The sequence below is a fragment of the Dipodomys spectabilis genome, unplaced genomic scaffold (genome assembly GCF_019054845.1).
Source record: "Dipodomys spectabilis isolate Male_0828 unplaced genomic scaffold, ASM1905484v1 ptg000032l, whole genome shotgun sequence".
Taxonomy (NCBI): Eukaryota; Metazoa; Chordata; class Mammalia; order Rodentia; family Heteromyidae; genus Dipodomys; species Dipodomys spectabilis.
In genome coordinates, this window is record NW_024870709.1 from 30,499,868 (window position 1) to 30,524,736 (window position 24,869).

At 39.7% G+C, this 24,869-nt stretch overlaps 1 protein-coding gene across 1 annotated transcript in view; it reads right to left on the bottom strand.

Annotated features, from left to right (window-relative positions):
* Morc1 (MORC family CW-type zinc finger 1) overlaps positions 1-24,869 on the bottom strand; it is a 133,238-nt gene that overhangs the window by 49,944 nt on the left and 58,425 nt on the right. Inside the window, exons 14-16 of the mRNA XM_042676862.1 lie at positions 22,997-23,122; positions 18,838-18,943; positions 12,879-13,017 (exon numbers count right to left, since the gene is read on the bottom strand). Coding sequence (XP_042532796.1) covers positions 12,879-13,017; positions 18,838-18,943; positions 22,997-23,122 — 371 coding nt within the window. The remainder of the gene's footprint in view (positions 1-12,878; positions 13,018-18,837; positions 18,944-22,996; positions 23,123-24,869) is intronic.

A 24,869-nucleotide genomic window follows, 5' to 3' on the forward strand; every position in this document is an offset into this window, starting at 1 on the left:
AAATTTAGAGTTTCTTTCCTCCTACCCATCTGTTTATTTGTTTATTAACTAACTCCATATGTTTTGGGTTTTATTGTTGCAGTAGTGTGTGTGTGTGTGTGTGTGTGTGTGTGTGTGTGTGTGTGTGTGTGTGTGTGTGTGTGTTTGTGCTGTCCTGGGGCTTGAATTCTGGGCCTGTCTCTAAGATTTTGTGCTCAAGGCTAGTCCTCTATCTCTTAAGCCACAGTTCCACTTCTGCCTCTTTGTGATTAATTGGAGATGAGAGTCTCACACTTTTCTGACCAGGCTGGCTTTGAACCGCGATCCTTAGCTCTCAACTTCCTATATAGCTAGGATTACAGGCATGAGCCTTGCACCCAGCAAGGCTTTTAAATCACCTACAAAAGTTTTAGCACATTTCACTTCATTACTCCAAGGATGGTTCAACATCAGAAATTTACACCAATATTTTCACCTTTAGAAATTATCCAACTGTGAAGCCCTTTCCCTGATAATCTGCAGTTCTTCCACATCCTCTCCGGGTTATCAACGCTCTTTGCATTCATCAAAACTTCTTTTCTCTCCATATGTGTCTTTCCTCACTGTCATACCCCTGCTGATTTTCCTTCCATTCCTAATTCTACCTGAGGAAAATAGTCCTTCCTCTCAGCTGCACTCCGGCACCCCATTCTGATGTTCTCAGCCTTGGCTCAGTTGATTCCTTGATTCTTTGCGATCTGTGCTCAGAAATAAATGATTTCTAAAGTCTCTTGCATCTGTACTACAGAAACATACAACTCCTCATCTTCCAGGCAATCTTTCAACTTGTCCCTAATTGGTTCCTGTTCCTCCCACACACAGGGTTGTTTCAAATCTTCCTGTACCCTTTTTATAAAGCCTTCCTCTCTCATTGTCTTTAGAGAAAAGAAAAGCAATATTAAAGCTGTTGAAGCTGTGTGTGAATACCTTTAACTTCTTTCCCATGGCCTCCTTCTACTTTAACTTACACCCTCTGCCTTGTCCTGATGTATCCCCTTCCTGCCATTGCTGATCTACTGGGCCCCTTCTCTCCTGTGTGCTATAGTTCTCCAATTTCACCAAATTCTTTCTTTTTTCTCTGGAAACTTTGTTAAAGGCCTCCCAACCATAAATTTATCTCAACTCTGACCAACCCTGTATTTACAACTGCATTTTGCTCACTTTTCAGGAAAATAAAAGCTTCCTAACACAATAAACTTATTTTCCATGACTTTGAATGCTTTCCTGTCCAGTCACCATTTCTCTTCCACCCGGCTGACACTCCCCCAACACTGAACTTGCTGAGTTCAGTCATTCTTCTCTGTTATAATATCCAACGCCTACATTATAGTAGGCATAGAGGAAATATTTGCATATTTAATGCACCAGTGCAGAAGAACATAAAGGAAAAAGCCAAAGAAAAACAATAAAATGTAACATTGGAAGAGAGTTTCCAAAAGCATTAAGACAAGAAAAGTAGACAATTGTGGGTTTCCCACTGAAGCAACTTGTATAAAAATAGATGCACAAATAACATTTAGTACACTAAATACATTTAGTACACTAAATGCAACTGACCTCAATGAAAAAAATGTTAATAGTTCTCCTAGAAGTTCACCTATTCATACAAATAGTATTTTTCTAGTTCTAGATATATTTTACTGATAGATGAAGACTCTTAATATACATTTGGAGGTTGGCCTAAAAATGTTTAATACACATTTAAATAATCACATATTTTCTTTTATTTGAGGAACATATTTTTATATCCTTGATTATATGTTTAGGTAAAACAAACTGTTAACACATTTAATCTTCTTCAGATTTTATCTCTGATCTTTAGGGGATGTTGCTTTTTAACTATTGTACTGTTTTATCATCATTATCATCATCTTCTCAGATTTTGCAAAATATATTACCCTATAGATCTTGTAAATATCAGTACTTTTTGTTTTTGTTAGTCATGGGGCCCTGAACTCTGGGCCTGGGTGCTGTCCCTCATCTCTCCAGCTCAAGGCTAGCACTCTACCACTTGAGTCACAGCACCACTTCTGGATTTTTTTTTTCTGCTTATGTGGTGCTGAGCAATGGAACCCAGAGCCTCATGCATGTAAGGCAAGCACTCTACAATTGAGCCACCTTCCCAGCCCCTCAATACATGTTTTTAAATGACACTTATAGACTTCCTAACAAGACAATTACATTTCTTTACAAGTTCAGAAAGTTTAGATCACAAACTGACTCAGCAATATCTGTGTAAAATAAACTGTCTCTGGAAACAAAGAAAACCGAGGAATCTTTAAGGCCAAAATGAAGCCATGAATCTCTGGGGTGCATAAGAATGGTCTGGGGAAAGAGGCAGAAATGCAAGTTCTAGTTTCAGTGCATTTTGTTCAGTCCATCTGGTATCTACGTATTGTTCTTTTACACATGGTCCAATGATCTTAGGTTTACAGTCTTACAAAACAGAGTATTGCCTTTCTAACTTTGAACCAGTGCTATGTGGAAGTATGAGAAAACATTTTTTATGTTTTCGTACAGCTAAAACTTTCTGATTAAATTTTACTAAACTTGAAGTCTGTAGTGAAACAGTGACTATTAGTGAAGAAAAAGCTGAAGAAATTTCCCTCCCACTTCTCCCCACTCGGAGAGGGAAAAGTGGTTGTTATTATCTTATACAAATAGTCATGTTCATTTCTTTTCCTCAAAGTTCCTTGCTTGTGGTACAAACTCCAGTGTATGCAGGGTAACATCTGATCTAACTCTCTTGCCATCTGCTGCCCCAAGAGTAAGACTTGGAGCAGAGAGGAATCTGAACCATCATTTACTATAATTAAATAATCATCTTCTCTGTTCTAGATACCAATGTTTGCATTCAAAACAGTATTTAAAAAATTCAGAATATCTTGCTAGGTAATGGTAACTCATGCCTATAATCCTATCTACTCAGGAGGCTGAGATCTGAGGATCATAGTTCAAAGCCAGAACAACAGCAAACTCTATGAGACTCTTATCTCCAAATAACCACCTAAGCACCAGAAGTGGAGCTGTGGCTCAAAGTGGTAGAGTGCTAGCTTTGAGCAAAAAAAAAACCCCACAAAACTCAGGGACAGTGCCCAGACCCGGAGTTTAAACCCCACAACTGACCAAAAACACAAAAAGCAGATACTCATCAGCCCTAAAATTTAGATGAGTCTTTGTGAACATCTAGCTTAATTTCCTTCTTTTTTAGGGTATATGTGTGTTGGGGTGGGAGGGGGGAGTCCTAGGATGGAAGACTACATCAGACATGCCTGAGGTCAGTCAGCCTATACACCAGCTAGGACCCAAAATCAAGGATCCTAACACCACGTCAATGTTGTCAGCACTGTTCCCGCCCCCTGCCATCCCCCCCACCGCCCCCCCACCCCCCCCCACCCCCTGGCCAATGCAATGAATCATCCACCCAATGTGTGGACAGAGCTAGTCAACAAGAAAAATCATGAGTATTAGTATTATTCACTCTGAATTTCTCAAATTCTACTGCCCACAAGTAACTATCAATCTGAAGTGAAAATGGGAGAGCTAATTACAGTAGCTCAAATGGCTGTGAAGTAATAATCAATCATAGCTGATTCTTATATATACCTGATTAATATACATACACATGTGGATATACACATAGGTACACAGATACATAAATGAGAGACACAGAGTCAGAAATAGCTTTTACACACATACATGTGTATGTATGTATATATAGACCCACGTATATATGTATATGTGTATATGTGTGTATATATAAAGATGGGGCGGGGGAGAGAGAAAGAAGACAGATGTAGATATATTTTGACAGTACTTTTAAATTGAAGGCCTCTCCCTCTACCACTTGAGTCACTCACCTGGCCCTCTTTACTTTTGTTTTTAGATAAGATGTCATGCTTTGGTCAGAGATGGTTTTGGACTATGATTCGCCTACCTTTCCCTCCCAGGTAGCCCAAGTTATAGAATGAGTATCCCTGCCCAGCCCTGCATTGCCAAAAAAGGCAATGCAGTCTAGTGACAGAGTGAGAGGTCTGGAGACACAATGGATTGGTGGAAATCAGGATTCTTTACTTTCCGAACTATATGCTAGGCAAATTACTTCTTTGTGCCTTAGTTTTCTCATCCATAAAAAAAGAATCACAGCCATCACAGGGCTATGAGGCTTTAGTGAACCAGCATGTTTAGAGCACCTCTATCAGTGGCACATTCTAAGTCTATTAAGAAATGCTTTCATTCAGCCTTCTCATTTTAATTCCTCCATCTATGTACTATGTACAATGTTTTTAACCACAGAAATCACAGAACTCACCAAAAAATAAATAATAATGGAAATCCTGGGGGAAAAAAACCTTAAAGAGGAGAAACTTAACTGGAGGAGATATTTTTTAAATATTCTATTATTTGTAGTATAAAAAGCTTATGGTGACCAACAGTATATGCCAAACAATGGTTAAATGTATCATGAAGCAAATGAAGCTCAAGCTTCAGCACCCCTCCATTTCACACACCTTTTCTGTGGTCCTTTTATAGCTTCATGTTTATAATTTGATGTTTTCAGTTCCCAAAGAATTATGTAAATCTTGGAGTAGAAAAAAAAAGTAGGTTCTCCCCAGTTTAGAAGGGTTTTAAATAATCTGTATTTTCGTATGGCAGGATCTTGGTTCCTATTAGTAATACTTTCATGAGGTTCTATTGAATAGAAGATAAACTTAGGGGCTGGAAAGGTGGCTCAGTAGTAGAGTGCTTGCCTCGCATGCATGAGGCTCTGGGTTCGATTCCTCAGCACCACAAAAAAAAAAAAAAAACAGAAAAAGACAGAAGTGGCACTGTGGCTCAAGTGGTAGAGTGCTAGCCTTGAGCTGAAGAGCTGAGGGACAGCTCCCAGGTCCAGAGTTCAAGCCTCACAACAGAAAAAAAAAAAAGGAGGAGGAAGAAGAGGAGGAGGAGGAGGAAGAGGAGCAGGAGGAGGAAGAAGAGGAGGAGGAGGAGGAGAAGGATAAGAAGGAAGAGGAGGAGGAGAAACTAAAAAAAAAAACAAACAAACTTAGACCCCTGTGAAATCTAGGTCATTGGATTAATGTCAGCCAATCCTCTGAAGTGTTGAGAGTCCCCATCCTCTGCTTAGAAGCCAGGGTCTAGTCAGAGACTATTGACTGAAGGAAGGGAAGGGTTAAAAAAAAAGTGCATGAAAAGTCTAAGGTGAAAACAGAACCCAAGTGAAATTAAGTTTGGATTTTACTCCATCTTACATAGTTGGTGCAGAGAAAAGAAAGAAATACAAAAAGATAATCAAAAAATAAAGGTTTAGCAGCATTAAGTCAGAAACACAAGATGTGGGCTTTGAGTTTAAAATCTACAACAAAAATCACTGAAGTTCAGTTCCCTAAACTGAGCTCAAAAGGTAAAGCTGGTTCTGAGTCAGAGGAGAGACTAGGTGAAATAAGAAGAAAAACAGGCCACCAGCTCAGAGTGGGAGGATGCAGGCACACTATGCCTAGAGGTGCAGGCTCAGAGACAAGAACCTCCCTCAGTGAGAAGCAACAAGGGTGCCTTGCTTTGGAAGGAAATAACACAGTTGCATCTTCCCCAGCTGTCAAAGACCAGGCCCTGAAGTTGTACAAGTAGGAGAGCAGGCAGCCACTGATAGTCCTTGATTAGCATGCACACAAATTGAGAGCTGGTTGTACATAAAGTTCAGGTGCTTAAGGAGTTTTTGTGGGGCAGAGATCAAATAGGTTCATTTGCATTCAAACCCAAATTAGTATTCTCTCCATTGAAAATCCTTGGAGGCAACAGAACCTGTACATCTCTCTCCACCTCTGCTGATGTGAATAGAAATGACTGATTGGTATGCAAAGAGAAGGTGTGGCATGTCCTGCCTGCCTGTCTGCCTGCCTGGCCTTTGTCAATGTTATTGCTGTTGTTCTCAGAGAAAGGATACATTTCCTCTGGACTTTCAGCACCAATATTTGGTGAGTTCTGTGAAACCCAGGAGCAGAAAACAATGGATAATATTCTTTGTCCCAATCTCTTGTGGGAGGGGGGGGCGGGCGCGGGAGGGTGGATGTGTGTGTGTGTGGGGGGGGGACTTACGAAGCCAGCTGGGCATGACCTAGGCTTTCTAAAGCATGCTACAATGCCAGACTGTTTTGATTTCCCACTATCCACTGGTGCTGACTGAAATTCATTTAGTGAAACAGAAGTGTTCTGTCAGGAAGTATGACATCCTCAGGAAAGGATAGGTAAGAAAATCATTTGGGTAAGCAACCAAAGATGCTCAAAGTCTTGTGTTAGTTCGTTTCTCTGTGCAATGTTTGGCTCAGCTTGGCAGAGGGAAGTAAACACAGAAGAAAAGCAGCACATGGTGCCTGCCCTCAGGCAACTTGGGAACTACTTACTCATAAACAATTCACTTAACATTTCATTTGGTATGCTGCAAACACAGGGCACAAAAGTGTGGATTTATTAGGCATTATTCTTCTTGCAAAAGTCATGCATCACCACAGAGGAATGAGATCTTCGTAGCAAAAGTAATAAAGTAAAGTATTTCAGCACAATAAATGTAATAGCCTTTCACTAGACATAGGTCTTTAGTTGTCATAAACTTTAGATCATGGCAGTTTATAGAAGGAGGCTTCAAAGTACTCTTGATGGATAAATATACTTTCTAAGGCATCTGTCACTGTAGCTGCACAGATTTGAAATCTCAGCATCCTACACAATAATGACATAGCACAAAGATTAAATTCTAAATGGAAAAATGTGTTCACATTATAGAGCTCATTATATTCATTATAAGGCTGTGCCCAGATATGCCATTCCATTTAAAAATACAGCTAAAATTTCTGCGAGCTTTCTTTGCTTTATATTTACTGCTGAAACAACCATTATGGGAATTATCCTATTATACAGTTTCACTCGTGTGTATTTGTGCGCACATGTGTGTCTATGTGTATGTGTATGTGTGTTCCACATGGGCTCTGAAAAACAGTAAAATGCTATTGCTGGAGTTCCCCTTAAAAAGACATGACATTTTATAAGGTCTGTTTGTTTGATGAGAACCATGAACATGACAAATGAAACTGAAGTCTCTGTTCTCTCACACAGAGGCAATAGTAGTTGGCCAAATGTAAGAACATTTTCATCTCCCATAATCCATATAGATCTTGGTAAGTCTCATCTATGTAAATTCAACCAATCCAATCAACTAGGAAATATTGGTTTTGTGAAAAAATCTTCATAAATCAAATTATTCCTTTCCAACCTTGGAAATTAACTATTATACAAAGGTTCCAGGCTCAGGTGCTGTGAAGACAAGAAATTGTCCATTCTTTGTAAAGCTTCATAGCTTAATGTGGAAAATGGGTCAGATATATAAGTATCTGTAAAAAGAAGCTCTAAGACAGACATACATAGGACAAGGGAAATGGGAACAGAAAAGATATTTTTGAAAGTTAAAAAAAAAAAAAGATGATTTCACATAGGGTTGGCATTAGTTTGGGACATGGGGTGATTAGCGCAGGGCAGAGGCTACTGTTCATAGAAATGCATGCACCAAAGCATTAGAACAGCACAGAAGGCGGACAGTGAAGAAGCAGGGAATAGCTAGGGGGTGGAGAGAGGAGTACTGCACACACAAAGACAAGCTGGTCACATTAGAGCTACAAAGACAAGTTGATTCCAGTAGAGCTGATCGGGACTATGGGCTCACAAATCAATGTTAACTAGAAAAGACTAATCCAGAAAAGCATAGAAGGTAAATAAGCAATATAGCACCCACTGCACAAACTGAGCATACAAATACATCACCCATTAGCATTAGATAGAGAGGAACAAATAATTGAAGGAATGATGTCATCATCTATCATTTCGTTGACCAATGGTATTACGTGGATTTAACTAGTGCAATAGCCCTAAATGAAATGTAGCTAAAGCAATCATCTGTGTGCATAAATAATTTTTATCATACAGTACAAGGTAAAAAGATCTAAATTGTGAGCTAAAACTGAGAAAATGGCAAATGTGAGGACTAGAAAGTTCTAATGTTCAGGGGAATTGATTTTATAACTTCATTTTATTCTTTCAAATCATTGCCTATGTACTTTTAAAACTATAAGAACAATTATCCAGTTAATTTGCTAATTAGCCAAGCCATCAAGTGACACATGAAACTAAAAATGCTCCATTTGGCCAGCAGGTGGCACTTGTCACTCAGTACCGAAAACAGCAGGAAATAAGGAATGAAGCTGAGAGTGGAGTTGGGCACATATTACTCATTCATCTATTCAGCAGAAGAAAGATTGGAATGGGCTATTCCAATGCAATTTATATGGAAGATCTTAGCTGGTCCACACATCAATTACTTTCAAGGCAGGCCCTTTACTCCATAAAATGCATCCCAGGTACGTATCTTGAATTTGAGCTGTTTTATTAGGTTTACTGAACTTAGATCTTTCCTTCAACAAATTTGCAATGTATTTGCAACATATCAGTTTGCTACTTGATAAATGTTCTTATGCCATTTCTGTCTGTATTAATACTATGTGACTGAGACAAATCCTGCTGGAATCAGAAGGAGAAGACGGAGGAGTAGAAGGAGGAGGAGGAGGAGGAGGAGGAGGAGGAGATGGAGGAGGAGATGGAGGAGGAGGAGGAGATGGAGGAGGAGGAGGAGATGGAGGAGATGGAGGAGGAGATGGAGGAGATGGAGGAGGAGATAAAGGAGGAGGAGGAGGAGGAGGAGGAGATGGAGGAGGAGATAGAGGAAGAGGAGGAGGAGGAGGAGGAGGAGGAGGAGGAGGAGGAGGAGATGGAGAAGAAGGAGGAGGAGGAGGAGGAGGAAGAAGAAGAAGAAGAAGAAGAAGAAGAAGAAGAAGAAGAAGAAGAAGAAGAAGAGGAGGAGGAGGAGGAGGAGGAGGAGGAGGAGGAGGAGGAGGAGGAGGAGGAGGAGGAGATGGAGAAGAAGGAGGAGGAGGAGGAGATGGAGGAGGAGATGGAGGAAGAGATGGAGGAGGAGGAGAAGGAGGAGGAGGAGGAGGAGGAGAAGGAGGAGGAAGAAGAAGAAAAAAGAAGCAGCAGCAGCAAACTTCTGAGCTGGAGGTGTGGCTTAGTGATGGAGTATCTACTTCACATGCACAAGTTTCTGAGTTCAAACCCCAGTACAAGAAGAAGAGGAGGAGGAGGAGGAGGAGGAGGAGGAGGAGGAGGAGGAGGAGGAGGAGGAGGAGGAGGAGGAGGATTATTTCCAACATCATAATTGACCGATGTGTTCCTCTCTTATTAAAATGGATAGAGCTAGTTGTATCCATTTTAACTAGGAATTAAATATGTCACCAGTTGGAAACTGCTCATTTTCTTACTAGAGGAAATGATTTAACCATTAAGTGCCTCTTTTACCAGAACTGTTTTTAGTCTCACTGTATGTATAGCCAGTACATTATGTGAAGGTACTTCTAGAAAGTACACTGTCACTCTGCACCAGGTGGGATTGTGACAAAAGCACTGTTGTATTACTTAACAACTCAAGAAAGTTTGTGCTTTACCCAGTTATTCCCCTTTACTTCCAGATATGGATGCCAGCTTCCATCAAAACTTAAGTGCAGGGGGCTGGGAAGGTGGCTCAGTGGTATAGCGCTTGCCTTACATGCATGAGGCCCTGGGTTCAATTCCTCAGTACCACATAAGCAAAAAAAAAAGCCAGAAGTGGGGCTGTGGCTCAAGTGGTAGAGCACTATTCTTGAGCTGAAGAGCTGAGGGACAGCACCCAGGCCCAGAGTTCAGGCCCTATGACTGGACACCCCCCCAAAAAAAGGTAGGGAACACTTGAATGCTTGCACCAGACCCTAACCCCATTACCACAAAACTTAAGTGCAGCCAGACAATCTGTAATGTGAGCTACTGAGGAGGCTGCTATAGCCAAAGGATCTCAAATCTGAACTCAGTCCAGGAAAATGTTAATGAGAACCCATCTCAAAATGAAATACAAACTTGAAGGGTTGGCAGTGTGGCTCAAGTGGTAGTAGACTTGCTTATTAGCATCTGTGATACACCGAGTTCAGTCTCCAGGGTTTGGGAATTTTTATAAATTCAAGAGTTAAGACACAAAGAAACAGGCATTTGAAAGGAGGTGGGGTAGGGTCAAGGAGAGAGGAGTAGACAATGAAGAGGAGAAGAGAGGGAGAGTGCAGTCAAGAATCCAATCTATATCCTTCAAAAGTAAGAAAATCCAGGCACTGGTAGCTCATACCTGTAATCCTAGCTACTCAGGAGGCTGATATCTGAGGATCACGGTTCAAAGCCAGCCCAGGACAGGAATGTCCGTGAAACTCTTTATCTCCAATTAACCACCCACAAAACCAGAAGTAGACCTGTGGCTCAAGATGGTAGAGTCCTAATCTTGAGCACAAAAGCTGAGGAACAGTACCTAGGCCCTGAGTTCAAGCTCCATGACCAACAGGAAAAAAAAAAAAGAGGAAAGGGGTGGGTTGGAAGGGTTGAGTGAGAATACTGAAAGGAGTGACACAGATCAACATGCATGGTATTCATAAACTGCTGTGTGAGATGACTGTGCATGTAGACCACTACTTAGAGATAATTAAATAAAATTTAGAAAGAGGATAAGACATAAAGTGTAGGGGCTTAATTCTGTACTTTAGTTTCTGTATCTGTTCCCCAGGCCTGGCACGTGGGTAAATGGTCACTGGAAGTGGGAAGCAGGACGTGGGGATAGGGGAATTTGTACATGGCATCGAAAGACTGGGCACACAGATGCCAATGAGCATAGTGAAATGTGGGAGCAAATGAGTCAGTGCTTGATTCTCTACTGGGTCCAGGGGACAATTCATCTCAACCCAGGGAGCATTAAACCCAGAATGGGGTCAATGCCTTGTTCTGCTGGCTTCCCATTCTCACTCGCAAGAACATGTCTCTAAAAAGCAGACAGCAAATTCATTCTAAGCATCTTATGGCTCTGGAACTTGTTTCTGCCCTCAGGTAAATACACCAAAATAGTCAGGAATGGTTTCCTAGATTGCTTTTTGTGAATGGGGAATGGAGGTGACCTTTCAGAAGTCTTCTGTTCAGCAATGGTTATGTTTATAATGAGTCACTAAATTGTTTTTTTTTTAATAGATTGATATATCCCACACAAATCCTGGGTTTATGTTTTTTAAGACAAGCTCAGTGTGTGGTATGAATGGTAGGTTCTATGAAGAAACACACGTGGCTCATTTCCACATGTTCTGTTCTCTTGTTCTTACCTGGAATGTCCTGTCCATTTCCCTACACATGCTCCAAATAGACTTCAAGTCACAAGTTCTACCCCTTCAGTTATGAAACTGTCTTTGACTGCAGATGCCCTCACAATCTCCTTGGAATAAACTTCTGCGGCAGCATTAGGTAGGATAGGATATGTATGAAACTAATATTGTTGTATAGTACTTGTTAATTTTTTGTTCCAATCCAGAGGCTTGAACTCAGGGCCTGGGCACTGTCCTTGAGCTTTTTTGATTAAGGTTAGTGCTCTACTAGCTGAGCCACAGCTCCATTTAGGATTTTTAACCGTTAACTGGAGATGAAATTCTCACTGACTTTCCTGCCCAGGCTGGCTTTGAACCATAATCCTTAGATCTCATCTTTCTGAGTAGCTAAGATTTCAGGTGTGAGCCACAACATGGAGCCAATTAAACCTTCACTATTAATAGACAAGGTTCATCTCTGACCTTTAAATGAAAGGAAAATGCCATCTAAGGATAACCAAAAGGTACTGAATTTCCTTCACAGAATTGTCAGGGTTAAACAAAATAAAAACCAAAACAATAAAAAGAATAAAAAATTTGCATTTACTGACCTGCTTTTCTATGAAAATAATTACAGGCTGTCATACCTTTAATTCCATCTTATGTTTTCAAATCAGGGAACAGAAGCTACACGAACTATAGAAAGCTGAGCCATTTTCAAAAAGTAAAGGTGCTGCCCAAGTGATTCTCATCATCTTCCTAAGCAACACAAGGACTCCAGGCTACAAGGGAGAGCCAAGGGGCTTTGTTACCTCTGCACTGCAGATCCCTAGCAAGGTAGTAGAGATAAGAAAGTAAAACTCTTATCTTGGGAAGAGCCAGGAAGGCATGTAATAATGTGTTGAGCCTAGAGATTTTAACTCCATCACTGAATTTTCTATGCTAATGATATTTCATTTCCTGAGATCCCCAGGAGTTGTGGATGCACACCACCAACCCCAAATGCTACTTGAGGAAGCTAGCAGGCTGTACATAAAGTTAAAAATGCTGAAGTTGAGTACTGGATCTACAAGGTCACAGAGAGCTAATTGACTTATTAGTTAAAAAACTATTTTACATAATACATTTTCTCCTACTGGAAAGTGTCATATTTACCTATGTCTAGTAATAGAAATGTTTTACATATTGAGTATCCTTAGAAATTAACTATGACTTTGACTTTCTGTATAAAAAAGCTAATATTTAAAGGAACTCTTTACCTAAAATGTACACACACAGGGAAGAAGCCAAATGAAATAAACACAGTCCAGCCTTAGCTGCCATGCAAACTTGGAGATCCACCCTGTTCAAGTGGCTGGGAGATGGCACCTGAACCTTATGTGTCTCTATGTCTGCATTGCTCACCTGTTTCATTGCACTTAGATGGTCCATGTACAGAATCCCTTGCAGAACTTTCTGCCTTTCGCTAGACTCACTCTCTAGAAGAGTTCTTAGGTCCAAAACAAAAAGGAAATAACAGAAACAAACACAAGACTAGATATTTTACGTGGGTACACATCCTTCATCAATTTGCCAATGGAAAACTAAGGCTGAATTTGGAGAAAATCAAGAAGAGCTCACCTGTGGCTTCATTTCTGCCAGCTTATTCTGATACCTTTGGATGGACTCTCTCAGCTGCTTCTCTCTCTCACTTTTGGATGATGTTGCTGTGTTCATGGTACCCAGGGGGATTGAAGGAAGCCATTCTACCTGATCACAGCTTCACAACCAACAAATAAAAGATGAACCACAGGAGGAAACAAGAAACTGTTAGCTTTCTGTAGAAGACTTTCTTCTAAGGAATATCACTTTTGTCCATATACACAAAATTCAAATACAAAGGAAGATCATCATCTTGATAATTTGAAGTAATACAAGACTTTTAATGTAAAAGACCTTTTAATGTAAAATGTGGTGGGTAGTGTGTTTCTGAGAATACTAATTGTTTTGCTAATGGCTCATTTATCCTACATTTTCCTGAAATGAGGTCTTTTGCAGTAGTAGTTTTTTGGATCATTGAGGCTCAGTCTCATTACTGCCAAACATTTCCCCCATTCCTCCCCCCACAAAAAATAAAATCAAATTGGAGTGCAAAGTCTATACAGCTCTAAAATATATTAAATAGTTCTACCTCTGAAACTCATAGATACTCTTTTTTGTGACTTGGGAATTACTGGAAGACCAGTCATGTGCAATGTATGTTGTTCCTCAGGGGTAGACTGAAGAAGGGGAGTTTACTAAGACTTCGGAAGCCTCCACACCAAAAAGCTGTGGATGAGCTTTACTGTAGCACCCTTCCCATCATTCCCTGCTGCTGTCAGACCGTCTGCATTTGGCAGTCATACTGCCTCCCAGTCATTTGTATTATATAATCATACAGAATTGTGCGTTGATGAGCAATAAACAGGTTATGCATGTGAATAAGCACTTAACTCATTTGTTTTAAGAATACATGAATTGAAATACACACACACACACACACACACACACACACATGATTTGGCAGATTTGAAGCCATCTTTTTAATTTGTAAAAGTAGAGTATTATGGTTTGGGGTTTTTGTTTATCTTGGCAACTCTGAGAACTTCAACTCCCCTGTGAACACTGTGGAGAGACCAGAAATGGCTGAAGACATGGCTGTGGTGTAAAAGTTCAGGTCAGTTCTCTGAGCCTGTTCTACATCAAGGACTTTTCTCATCCGGATAGATGGGAGAAGGTGGGAGTTTCATTTGGGAGACAGTTACCAGAAAGAGAAGGAAAGGACGAAGTTTACAGAAAAATGTGTGTATATTTGATGAAGAGGGAAGAAGGAAGAGGCTGAAAGTAGAGGCCTTCCCCCATGTGAAGCAGAGAAGGAAAGTCTATGAAAGCTTCCATTTCTGTTTTTCAGGACTGCAACATATATTTTTCTTGCTCCCTACCAACAGAGCAGAGTGAGGAACTACAATCAAATTCAAGTACTACTATGAAAAAAAACCACTTAATTCCACCCACATATGGTGTTAGCTATTATTGTTATTTTCAAGGAAAGGTGCTATATAAACAAACGCAAGGAACAGCTACTATATATACCACCACCCACAGTGTGGTTCGGAAGACATCTGTGGTGGTACCTAGGCAGGCCTCTATTTCACTTGAGAAAAGAACCTTGTGGTTCTTACGTTTCTATTCAGGAAACAGGAACCTCAAGTATTTTTATGAAAATGCAGTCTACTCTATTGTCTTCCCTTAAAGCATTTTGGAAGTAAATTTGCATATGCAATCCAACCCATAGATTTTACTCAACAGCCTTTTCAAAATGCAGACTTTCTGGTTGTTGTTGTTCAGACAGGTAATAGGCATCATCTTTCCCCTGCCGGTAATCCCTACTTTCAATGCAGATAAATGCAGAGTGTGAATGAAATGGGAGTGTAGGGATATCTATTTCTCAGAAACTGTGACAATAATGTATAGTCTCCCTCTGGACTCATAGTGGGAAGGAAAACGAGGCTTCAGTCACGTGACAAACACTGGCTGTATTTTATGTCACCCAGGCTACTCCACTCTGAACGCTACCACTTGTAACATAGTGTGCCTTGGAAAGGAGAAAGGATTTAAGTGGAATCAGGTGTCCTGGAATGTAAAAGGCTGCCTTCTGAGAGAGGATGGTAAGGCAGCCAGAGAATAGGTTTTTGCATCAAATTCTTGGCTTCCAGTTTCATCTTGAAGGAGGAATTCTGGACAAGTTACTGAACCTTTCTTGGCCTCTGTTTTCTCCTCTGAGAAATAGGGGAAGTTCATAGGACATTTGTCCAGGTGAAATGACTGATGCGTGATTGCTATGACAGGAACAGTTAATATGTGTCTGGCTCAGGCACAAACATTGTTCATTCAGCTGCTGTTCATTGGCATGCTCCTGACAATTGGCAATTAACCGCTGACAATGGGCTATATTTTCTGTAAACACAATACTTTTTTTCTTACCTCCCTGTACTCAAGGGACCCCACCTAATGAACAATTCTACTTCACTTCATATCATTTTAATGCACTGTTTTATATGATTCTATCAAAATCTAATGGGATGTATGTCTCTGGGCATAGTCTTTTAGGTTTCGGTGTGTCCTGGCCTGAGATACTGAATCAGAGGACTGAGAAAAGTCAGTGGTTGAATTACTCTTCATCCTGGCAGATGTCAAACCTACACCCCTGGTGCTGAGCTCCGCATGAGGGAAGAACCAACTTCCATGTAACTGCCCTTGTAAATTAGGTTTACTTTCAGCTATCTCTAAACTCCTTGCTGTTACTTTAGGTGTATTTTGTCATCTTTTCAATGGAAGTGAGCTAAAGACAGTCAATATGATGTCAGTGTACTTAAAACATCAAGGACTTGAGACAATTATAAATATAAGTACTTTTTGCCTCATAGACTTTCAAGGTTGATCAGTTTTCTGTCAACATGACTAAATTTATCTTGCCTCTCCTCACAAGTGTCATTATTTGCATGTGTAAAAGAGATGGAATTAATGTAGGCTTGAGACTTAGTACTATGATCTGTGATGGCATCCCCACTTTTGAAGAGAAGTGGATGAGAGTGTGCCAATTTGGGGACAATGGTAAACTGAAAATAGAGGAAGCTGGCAGGGACAGCTTCCACAGAGCAGCTCTGTGGTTCTGACAAGGCCTATGACTGGATGCAGAAATCAGAGGGAGATGGCTAGATTTCAGGGAGAGGCTGATATCCTGGTGGCTGCCACTAAGGGACCAATCCCCCCGCACCCCATCCCCCAGAGCTTTCAGCAAGTTGTCATCACAAGCAGCTCAGTGGAACCCAGAGAAGATGCACCGAGGTAACTGCTGCCATCCTCTCCCTTCTAGGGACCAGGGTGCTGAGTTCATGAGAGGTTTGAAACTGGATGTGGTGGTGAATGCCTGTGTTCCTAGCCACTATGGAGGTAGAGACAGGAGGACAGAAGTCCAAGACCAGCTGGGAAAAGTTGCCAGGAAAACACATCTGAAAATCAGAGTGAAAGCAAAAAGACCAAAGGAATGGCTCAAATGAGAGCTCCTTAATTTCAGTACCTAGACCTGCCAAAGAAAGGGAGTGTGGGGAGAGAGACAGAGTGTGGGGGGGGGGGGGGTGATTTATCATTTGTCTCAGGTCTTAAAGCCAGTAGAATAAGGATTAAACACAGTCTAGCCCAGAGTCTAAAATCTAAACCATAACCTATGCTGTGGAAGTTCTTAGCATATAGTAAGTGATTGCAATCCTTGACTATGCTAGACAAAGTCTAGGCTTTGTTTAGAAGATAGCTAAGTCCCAGGTTGGGGACAGAATCAGAAAGGTGGATCTTAGGTATATCATGAGGGTTCTGAGTCTAGATTGTAGTTTCCATTCTGACTTTTCTCATTCATGATCATGCTCCCTGAGGTATTGGGCTTTTAATAGGGAGCAAAGACTAGAGTAAAGAAATGGAAAATTTGCTTTTGGTCTCCAGGATCTTGGTCTCCAATTCAGTTAGGACAGTTTAGCACTTATTTGACACTTATTCTGTGTCAAAATTTTATTTGGGAAAAATAGAGGTCATGTTGCTGAACAAGAAAGGGAGACTGAAAAATCTCCAGGCCATATGAAATGTTAAGAACCCTTGCAGGCCTTCACATTTGTCTTCAATCTCTAAATAAAATTAACCTGCAGACACCAGGCAGAAAAGTTTTAACAGAAGCTTGTGTGTGTGTGTGTGTGTGTGTGTGTGTGTGTGTGTGAGTGTGTGTGTGTGTGTGTGTGTGTGTGTGTGTGTGTGTGTGTGTGTGTGTGTGTGTGTGTGTGTGTTAGCCCAGGTTGGGGTTTGAACTAAAAGGTTCTGATCTCACTTGACATTTTATGGTTTATGTTGGCATTCTACCACTTGAGCCACACCTCCTCTTCCACTTTTTGGTGGTTAGTTGAAGAAAAGGATGTTATAGATTCTTTCTGTCCAGGCTGGCTTCAAATGAAGATCCTCAGATCTCAACCTCCTGAGTAGTTAGCTTTATAGGCATGAGCCATCACCACCCTGTTTAACAGCAGCTTCTGAATGCTTTGTTTTCTTTTGCTTTGATAATTTTTTCTCACTTCTTCAGGCCAGGATTTAAAATAAACAAACAAGAATTACTACCTTAATGTCTATATTAGCAGTATTGATCCACTGCCATATCAACCTAGAGGACTTAGAACATACTGCACTGAGAAGCAGGGCTTGAGTTAGGGGTACCTTTGTTAAAGGGGAATGCTAACTCTTTCTCCTTAGAGAAAAAAGATTAGTCTAGCAAGGGCTTGTAATAACACTGACATCCATCAATATTTAATGTCTTTTTCCTGTTTTTTCTTGACTTCTTCCTCCAGAGCATAAAGTGATAAAATCAATCTATGTCTTCTAAATAGAAACACACATGTAGCCTAACAGTTTAATGTCCCTGGATACTCCCCTCTGAATTATACTCCAGTGTGATCAGGTTGTATGTTGTGTGAACATGAACTTGAAAACTGAACTTAGGAGGCCGAAGTCTCCTGCTGATGGAGGTGCAGAACTTTCCCCCATCCAACACCTGCTGATTATTCCATCCAGATTTCTTCTACATGATGGAAAAACAAACAAAATAATCTTTCCAGAGCTAGCCAGAGGAGGCTAGGAGGTCAAAAAGAGAGTAGCTACTCATTATTTAACCATAGCTAAGATATGGAAGCAGCCCAGATGCCCCTCAGTAGATGAGTGGATCAAGAAAATGTGGTATATATAAACAATGGAATTCTATGACTCCATCAGAAAGAATGACATTGCCCCATTTGTTAGGAAAAGGAAAGACTTGGAAAAAAATATATATTAAGTGAAGTAAGCCAGGCCCAAAGAAACATAGTCTCATGGTTTCCCTTATTTGCAATAACTAGTACATGTGTAGGACAAGTAGAAAAGGTCAAAAGCTATGTACATATGACCATATAAAATAATGTTAAGCGAAATGAACCCCAAGATAGGGACACAAATACCTTTTTTCTTTCATGCTAATGTTTCTAATGTATTTATAATGTACCATGTGATTTTTTTGTTTCTTTGTATGTTCCTCTCCCACAGTGTAACCCCTGTTTTTACTGTATTTGATGTCAGTACCCTGTATCTTGTATATATATACTTCTCTAATTCGGGGAGGGGAAGGGAAAAAACAAAATGCTTAAATAAGGACACAGATTGATCCATTGTAACAATGAGATGTACAAAACAGTATGTTGAAAACTAATTACAATTTTGGCGGGTGGGGGGAAAGGGGGGTAAGGGGGTAGTTGTGGAGGTAGGAGGGAAGGGATGGTAGGGGAGGCAACAATATTCAATAGGAAATGTACTCATGACCTTGCTCGTGTAACTGTAACCCCTCTGTACAGTATTTTTACAATAAAAATGTATGAAAAAAGAGAGTAGCTACTAAGCTACAATCTTTCTACAGCTGAAATTTTTTTTCCAATTTCATAAAATGTACTTTGGGAATTAAAGATTGATAAAGAATTTTCAGAAAGTGATCAGAAACTACCTGTTTTCCGAATGGTTAGGATTATTAGCACAAATCCACGCGTCAAGAAATTCCTTTTTCTGGAAATCAGTAGGGTACGGTAAGACTCTCCACTTAAGGCAAAGATCTGATCATCAAAACAAAAGCACACAAGAGACCACAATCAGAAATGGATGCCACAGTATATGATGCCCATTTTCAGGCACCAAAATGAGTGAATCCTTTGTCATATAAACACAATAAAGCACAACTCCTCAAGTCGCTCTAGGGTCCCACTAAGAGTTGTTTTTATTATCATTATTATTATCCTCATTTTTAATTTTATTATTGCTTCAGTTGGTTACTTTTATATATATGTGTATATATATATATATGTTTTTATTGTAAAGATACTGTACAGAGGAATTACAGTTACATGAATAAGGTGATGAGTACATTTCCTATCAAGCATTGTTACCTACTCCTTTGTTTTTTTCCCCTACCATCCCTTCCCTCCCCACCTCCCCAACTCCACCCCCCCCCCCAAGTTGTAAAGTTCATTTTTAACAGTGTCATTGGGGCGCCAGTGGCTCACACCTGTAATCCTAGCTACTGAGGAGGCTGAGATCTGAGGATCATGCTTCAAAGACAGGCTGGGCAGGAAAGTCCCTGAGACTCTCATCTCCAATAAACCACTAGAAAACTGGAAGTGGAGCTGTGGCTCAAGTGGTAGAGTGCCCACTTTGAGCTGAAGAGCTGAGGGACAGCGCCCAATCCCAAAGTTCAAGCCCCACCACCCACCAAATAAACAAAACATAGTGTCTTGTACATCTCATTGTTACAATGGGTCAACCTGTATCCTTATTTAAGCATTTTTTTCAGTTAGTTACTTTTGGATCACAGAATCCCAACAGACTCCACTCTCTCTCTTCTTAAACCATGTAAGAATTATGGTAATCTGTCTGCTCACTTTTTGCAGCCTATTGCCCGGCCATCTCTGAGAGAATATTCTGTCTCCAATCATGCAAATACCATAAAAAGGGAGAGTCAGGATCTCTGAATCTTTTTTTTTTTTTTTGGGGGGGGGGGTCTGGTCTTAGGGCCTGAACTCTAAGGCCTGGGCTCTGTCCCTCAGCTCTTCAGCTCAAGGCTAGTGCTCAAGAAGTGGCCCCAGTGCCACTTCTGGCTTTTTTTTTTCCTGCTTATGTGGTGCTGAGGAATCGAACCTGGAGCCTCAGGCATGCAAGGCAAGCGCTCTACCACTGAGCCACCTTCCCAGCCCCAGGATCTCTGAATCTTGTAACACATTTGCCTTTTCTGCACTGCCCTCTGCTCTCCTCCCACTCGCTAATCTTCACTTTCTGATTTTTGTTGTTTATTTTCTCTTTATGGTCCCTCCTTGACTTTAAGCTCAAGAAATGCCACTTTCTTCAGGCTATCCAAAAATTCAGTCCTAAACTCCATCTGGGCGCAGTGCATCTGGCTTTTAGTAAACAGCTGGCCTCGGTTCGTCTGAATTGCTCCATCTCTAGCAACTTCTATGATCTTGAGCAAATGACTTGATTCCCCTCTGATTTAGTAAAATCATTTGTAAAAAGAGATTAATATTAGTATCTCTCTTATAATACTGAGAATGAAATTGTATAATAATAGCTAGAACTTAAAGAAACTTTCAAACTTTCAGTAAACCTCATTATTCTAAACCTAGTATTTAACTAAAATTTAAAACTTTTAATGAATTTAAACCTATTAATTAATTCAAACCTATTAACTGGTTATGCTCACAACAGCCCCATGATATAAGGGCAAGTATACATGTTATTTTATAAAAAGAGGGAAAAAAGGCCTTTGAGAGATGAAATAATTGTTCCTTTTCACAGCTCTTAGGCACTGGAGATTGGACTCTAACAGTGTGTGGTACACATCAAAAATATACTAATTGGCAGAGATGTTGAGCATCTCTTCATGTGTCTATCAACCATTTGTACTTCTTCTGAGAAGTCTCTCTTTAAATCTTTATCCCATTTATTAATTGGGTTGTTGTTTCTTTGAAGGTTTATTTTTGAGGGGTTAATTTTTTGAGCTCTAAGTCTATTATAGATATGAGGCCCTTGTCTGATACATAACTAGTAAAAGAAAATCACCCATTCTGTGGACTTTCTATTTATCTTGCTAGCTATGTCCTTTGCTGTGCGTCAATTTGATGCAATCCCATTTATCAAGCCTTTGATTTATTGTGATTCTGAATCGTTACTTAGGTAGTTTTGACCTGTGCCTAGGAGCGCTAGGCTTTCCTCTACCCCTTCCTGTAATATTTTTATGGTATCTGGTATCAATTGAGGTATCTGATCTATTTGGAATTGATTTTGGTGCAGGGTGACATATAAGTATGTAGCTTCAGTTTCCTCCATGTGTACAGCCATTTCTGCCATGGAACTCTAACATTCACAGAGTGAAACCACAGGAGAATATTCTTAGGAAAGGATCACCAAGGCTCAATGGTTAGGTGCATATGATTATATGAAATGGTGTTTATCAAAATGAACTCCAAGAAAGGGAAACAAGAGGGTTTTTGTTATTTTGCTTTTTTCTCTCTCTCTCCTTTGCTGCTGTTTTTTATTTCTGTACCTTTTGTCTTATGTGTAACTCTCCCTGCTTCAGGGGGAGTACAGAAATGGTGGGACAAAGGGTGAACAAATGCAGCAGTGATACTCACTAGACGTTATGCTGAAAATGAACCACAACTTGTTGGGGAGGAGGATCAGGAGGGAAAAACTGAGAAAACGAGGGAAGAGGTGACTGTTCAAAAAGAAATGTACTCTTTACCTGACCTATGTAACTGTAACCTCTCTGTACATCACCTTTACTATATATGTATATATATATATGTTAATTGTTATCCATTATGATTACAATGTAATAAGTTGTCACATACTGTCATCCATTTATTCAATATTACTTTCTAAATATAGTCATGTATGTTCCCCTTAGATATTTTACATTAACTCAGACATTTACAATGTTCACATAGAGCTTAAATTACAACACTAATAGATCATCAGGGTTTGACCTCTTCTTTTGTTCTGGCCTTCTACCAAATCATCCTTGACCATGCTGCCTCACTACAAGTTCCATCTAGCCAGGAGAGCTTCTCTGGAAGACTCCCAGATGAAAGCAAAGGGTCAGGCTCTCCTGGCCTTGCCTGTCTTCTCCACTGTAACATTTGTTGTGGAAAATAGATTTCCCTTAATTCCCATAACTATTTTAGATTGCCCTTAATTCCCATAGCTATTTATTTATGTAATTCACATATGGTTATTTTCCTCCTGAAAAACTTCCAGTACCTCCCCACTGCTTATCAAAGTAAAAACTCATTCTAGAATTCAAAGCCCTTGAACAGGTTTACTCAATATAATAGTTTTGTCTTCCATTATTTATACATCATGAATGCAGTTATCAATCATAAAAATCCTACTATGTCTTAGTGTTACACATGACTCATAGAAAAAAATGGTCTGTTTATTTCTCTCCAAGAAATATTTTAACTGAAGCATATACCTAATAGGCAGAAAAATCTGTGAGATTCCATATGAATGTTTCCTGTGGTAGCACATGCCTATCATTCCAGCTATAATAGAAAACCTAAAATAGGTGGATTGTGATCTAGGCATATGCCCGAACAGGACATGAGATCCTATTTTAAAATAACCACTATAGGGCTGGGAAGGTTTCTCAGTGGTACAGTGCTTGCCTTGCATGCATGAGACCCTGGGTTTGATTCATCAGCACCACATAAGCAGAAAAAGCCAGAAGTGGCTCAAGTGGTAGAGCACTAATCTTGAGATGAAGAGCTGTGGGACAGCACCCAGGTCCAGAGTTGAGGCCCATGACTGACCAAAGTAATAATAATAACAACAACTACTACAATAAAAGGGGGCTGGAGACATATCTTAGTAGTATAGTCTGCCTTTGCTCTTCCACTACTTTTGTTTTTACTTCTAAGACCTCATCACTTCTATTACTTCATTTACCTACTTTTCTCTGTCTTCAGTATTTTAACCTCTTGTACACTGTACCAACCTTGAAGGTAAGAATCATATCTTACTCATTTCACCACTTAAAGCCACCATTTATAACACCATGACTTGTGCATTTGAAAGTTCACTAGTATTTGCTAGTTACAATGGATTTCAGTACTCACCGCACTGCATCATGAACGGAATGGCCATGGCTTGTCTCCTTTGGTACTGAATCTCTGAGGATTTCTCTAGGTCCTTATTATGTTGGTACCCAAGGTCATTCCAAAACATTGTTAGATTCCTGTTGCCTAAAGGAAAGAAAGCCAGACAATGAATAATGAAATAAAATAAAACCAACCTAGTCAAGATAATTGGCAAGGGCAAGTATGGTTAAAAATACATATGTATTCAATATGATCTCAACTGTGTAAAAATACAGGAACAGAAGTGAGAGATGGATGTATTAATGCTGGATGCACTATAGTGATGTTTTAGATGTAATACTTATTGATCTATACTCTTGATTTTTTTTCAGATTTCATGCAATAAATAAACTACCTTTATAATAAAACTGAAAACAATAGCAGTTATAAAAGTTACAATTTTATTATTGCAATAAATCATACTGATATTTAATCTATTATGTTAAAATAATCTCTGGAAGGGTTGTGCAAATTAAACTTTAAAATTATTGGTAAGGCTGGGCTTAGTAGTTCATGCTGGTAATTTCAGATACTAAAGAGGCAGTGACTGGAAGGACCATGGCTCAAGGCCATCCTGGAAAAAATTAAGCAGATTTGCACCTCAATCAATAAGCTTGGTGAGGTGGCATGCTCCTGGCACCCTACTTACAGAAGAAGCCATAAATGGGAGAATCATGGTCTGAGGAAAGCTCCAGGAAAATACACAAGACTCTATATGAAAAAAATAACTAAGACAAAATTGCTAGAGACATATCTCAAGTGGTGAAACCCGCCTAGCAAATGTAAGGCACCGAGTTCAAACCCTTGTACTACAAAAAAAAAAAAAAAAAAAAAAAAAAGAAGAAGTATCAATGCAAATTACTATTCTTGTTACATAACTAGAGTTTCTCTACTTTTTATTACCTCTAGTTCTGTTTTCCTCCCAGTCTATATGGCTGGTACTCTACACAAGCCCTAAATTCTACACTATATCCTTCCATTAAAATTCCTTAATGTGGGCTGGGAAGGTGGCTCAGTGGTAGAGTGCTTGCCTTGCATGCATGAGGCCCTGGGTTCAATTTCTCAGCACCACATAAGCAAAAAAGAAAAAAGTTGGAAGTGGCACTGTGGCTCAAGTGGTAGAGTGCTAGTCTTCAGCTGAAGAGCTGAGGGACAGCGCCCAGCCCAGAGTTCAGGCCCCACGACCGGACCCCCCCAAAAAAAATTCCTTAATGTTTCATACATAGAATATATAAATATTATTGTGATACTAACAACCATAAAATGTCTAAAAATATATTTTTAAGGAACAGCATTAACTGACATCAAGCTGGAGTGTTATAATTTTAATGTGCTGCGATCTCTACAAAAGAAAATGGCTTAGGAATGTATATGACAGGAAAAGAGAAGAAACTTAAATGTTTCCCTGAAAAAAAACAACAAACAACTAGACATAAAAGAAAACAGTAATGCAAGAAATGATGAACAAACAGCTACAAGGCACTGAGAAAGCGATCAGTAAAAGGAACGAAGTCTCACCTCATTAATTAAATGTAAATGCAATGAACTTCCCATTCAACAGACAAAGATTAGAAGAATGGATTTTAAAATGCCATCCTGGTACAAATTATTTGCAAATGAGATGATGAAGAAACATATTTCTTTTGATCCAAAGAAACAAATTGATTTGAAACAATATAAAAAAAATTTCTTGCAAAAGTAACCAAAAATAGAACAAAAACAATTATGCTTATATCCAATTTAAATAAAATATTTACAAGGAATAACAAAGGATACTATATATTGATAAAATGTTCAGTAGATCAAGAAGATAAAATAATTATAAACTTATATGCACCTAGTAGCAGACCAC